The following is a 3,170-nucleotide window of genomic DNA, read 5'->3' on the forward strand; positions in this document are numbered from 1 at the left end:
GAAAAGTTTAGACCAGCAATTTTATTAAATTCTGGCCAGTATGTAACCAACAAAAAAAGTAAGTCATTGGATAAAATTTCACACCAATAAAATATCATTAATGACTATTTGATAATTACAAATCACAAAAGTTGTTAGTCCTTAACACTCCTCATTTTTCCACCGTATAAATACCCAAATGGCTAAAACTACCTTTAATTTCCATCCTAAATCCAACGTAACGGCATGGCTATCTCCAACACAAACCTCTTCCTCTTCTCTCTTCCTCTCCTTACCTTCACCATTATCTTCCTCATGCAACTAAACAAGGCAAACTCATCAGATTCCCTTTCCTTCAGCTTCGACAACTTCAATCAAGAAGATGGAAGAAACCTAATCTTCCAAGGTGATTCAACCATTTCACCAACCAAGAACACACTCCATCTCACCAAGGTGAATAGTCAAGGCAACCCAGCTCCAAACTCCCTTGGAAGAGTCTTGCAATCAGCAGAACTACAGCTTTGGGACAAACCTACAAACCGACTCTCAGAATTTGATTGTCAATTCAGCTTCCTCCTCAAATCCCCGGTTTCCGAACCGGCCGACGGCTTGACCTTCTTCATCGCCCCCTCCAACACCACCGTACCGGCGCTTTCCCCCGGAGCTCTTTTAGGGATCTTTGACGCTCATAGCCATCTAAATCCTTCTCTAAACCAAATTGTTGCCGTTGAGTTCGACACCTTCTCCAATTATTGGGATCCAAGTTACCCGCATATTGGAATCGATGTCAACACCATTCAATCCGTCAAGACTGTGCAATGGGAGAGGAGAGAGGGTGAAACCGTAAATGTATTGGTTTCTTACAGTTCTAGATCTCGAAAGCTAGAGGTCATTGCAAGTTACTCTAATGGTCAACGATTCGAGGTGTCTCATGTCGTTGACCTAAGGGATGTGCTTCCAGAATGGGTTAGGGTTGGATTCTCAGCTGCAACAGGAGCACAATACCAATCGCATGAGATTCTATCATGGTCTTTCACTTCATCCTTGAACTACGTTCAAATGGAAATAAAATGAGTATCTTGCACGTGATATGCGATCTACTGAAGAGATTTCTATATAATGATATGAATCACAATCATCATCATGTGTTCCATGTGTATGATGTTATGCTAATAAAGGACAGACAAGTGTACTGTTTTCCAGTTTCCGTGGTCTAGATTTTATGTACATTAGGGTTTTCATTGCTTCATCAGAAGCATGATATTCCCTAGCTAGTACTTTATCATTTCATCAGATGAATAAATTAATTACTTCCAACCCCAGTTTTTTATTTTTATTTTTATTGGTTACCTTGCGTGTAAAGGAAAAGTATAGGATACCAAAAATATATTATTTGTTAATTTATTGTCAATAATAATTAATTATTATATTTTAAATACATGTATAAACAGACATATCTAAAAAATATATTTATAAAAACACTCTTATTAGACACAGTTATAAAAAAAATATTTTTATTAGACACATTTATAAAGACACTTCTATTAAAAATAATCATAAATAAAAGTTGATAAAAATTGGCAAATATACTATTGGTATTGGTAACGTAGTAAAATTGGTGCGTAAATATTTGACCCTCAATAAAAGAAAAATGAAGAGTGCATTGAATTTAATCTAAAAAATAAAACCAATACTAAAATTAATTTTAAGATGTATTTTGTATTTTATTATATATTTTATATCTATAATTGATTCGATAATTGATTTTTTATATACCCTTAATAAAGTTCTATACTATATAGAGGTTTGAGAGAGAAAATAAATAGAACCTATTTGAACTTTCTATGATTAACTTGTATATTGCTTGGTGACTTTTGGCCTTTTTGATTGTTGACTAAAAATATAAATTATATTAACCCTCTAGTATTTTTTTCCTCGAAAATGAGTTGAATGTTTAAACTTAACATTTCTTTTAAGACAATGAAATAAATAAGTATTTCAATCCACTTTAGATTTTAATGTCATCATATATACTATTATACTTTTAGACTTAATATTAAGACCTATATATAGCCACTATAAATAAATATTATAAATACATATTGCAGAAAAACTTCTATATTTCTGTCTACTTCTCTCCACGGCTAATTAATGTATCAATCATGTGGAGATTAGACATGGCACGTGTTATTAATACCAAATTCATATAGATGTGTATATTTTCGCTATGAAAAAGTATAGATAGACAATAAAAATACTAAATAATGTAAATAATAGATATATCGAATATTAATTTTATTAGATGTACAGATGATTACACGGAAACTATACTTATTGGTTACACTGTTGTCATTTGGCCACGGTTTAGTCTGTGGCCAATAACGTAGAAACCGTGGCTATTTAGATGTCTCCACGGGTCATAAAACCGTGGCTAAACCGCCGAAAACCGTGGCTAATTGAAAAGGCGTCGCCCTTGTTAGCCACGGAAGTGTATCCGTTGTAAACGCTGAATCGCCACGGATTTTCTTGATTTTAGCCACGGTTTTTTCCGTGGCTAATCACCGTTTTTCTGGTAGTGATCATATATTTTACATGCACGTTAATTAATATTGATCTATCTTCATATTTTATTGATATTCTAATTCAAAGTATAAATCTAATAAAATCTATATAAATAATTATCATTTAATGTAAATAATAAACGAAGCAATTGAGAAGGGAAAAAAGGAATTTATATATTCAAAAAATGTGAAGCAAAACCTTCACTATTCACATCCAAAACCAAAATCAATAAAGAGGAAGCGGAGTCAAATAATGTATATCACTGAAATATTACAAAGTTGCAGTAATCACTATACGCTGCATGTGTAGGTGTGGCACAGCAATATTATTGGGCAATTAATTTCCTATCCGATCATAACTATTGATACCGTACCCATCCAATAATTCATGGGTACTTTATACTTGGATAGCGTGAGAATGCGAGGCGTTGCCTTCCCTTGGGCTCCATTTGATTAGAATATACACTGAGACGCCGAAAGATATGTATATATATTTTATGTTGAGGGTCAGTAATTTTTGTGATTGTTAGTCATCAACTAACTATCAATAATGATTTGATGGTGTGAGATTGGTATGAAATTTCATCCAATGGTTCACCTTTTTCTGCTAGTTACATACTGGCCAAAATT

At 33.3% G+C, this 3,170-nt stretch overlaps 1 protein-coding gene across 1 annotated transcript; it reads left to right on the forward strand.

Moving 5' to 3' along the window:
• Positions 1–267: 267 nt before the first annotated feature.
• LOC107467960 (mannose/glucose-specific lectin-like) lies at positions 268–1,053 on the forward strand. The gene has a single exon (XM_016087187.3). The coding sequence runs from the start codon at positions 295–297 to the stop codon at positions 1,051–1,053; it is 759 nt and encodes a 252-aa protein (XP_015942673.2). The 5' UTR covers positions 268–294.
• Positions 1,054–3,170: the final 2,117 nt, after the last annotated feature.

The sequence above is a fragment of the Arachis duranensis genome, chromosome 9 (genome assembly GCF_000817695.3).
Source record: "Arachis duranensis cultivar V14167 chromosome 9, aradu.V14167.gnm2.J7QH, whole genome shotgun sequence".
Classification (NCBI taxonomy): Eukaryota; Viridiplantae; Streptophyta; class Magnoliopsida; order Fabales; family Fabaceae; genus Arachis; species Arachis duranensis.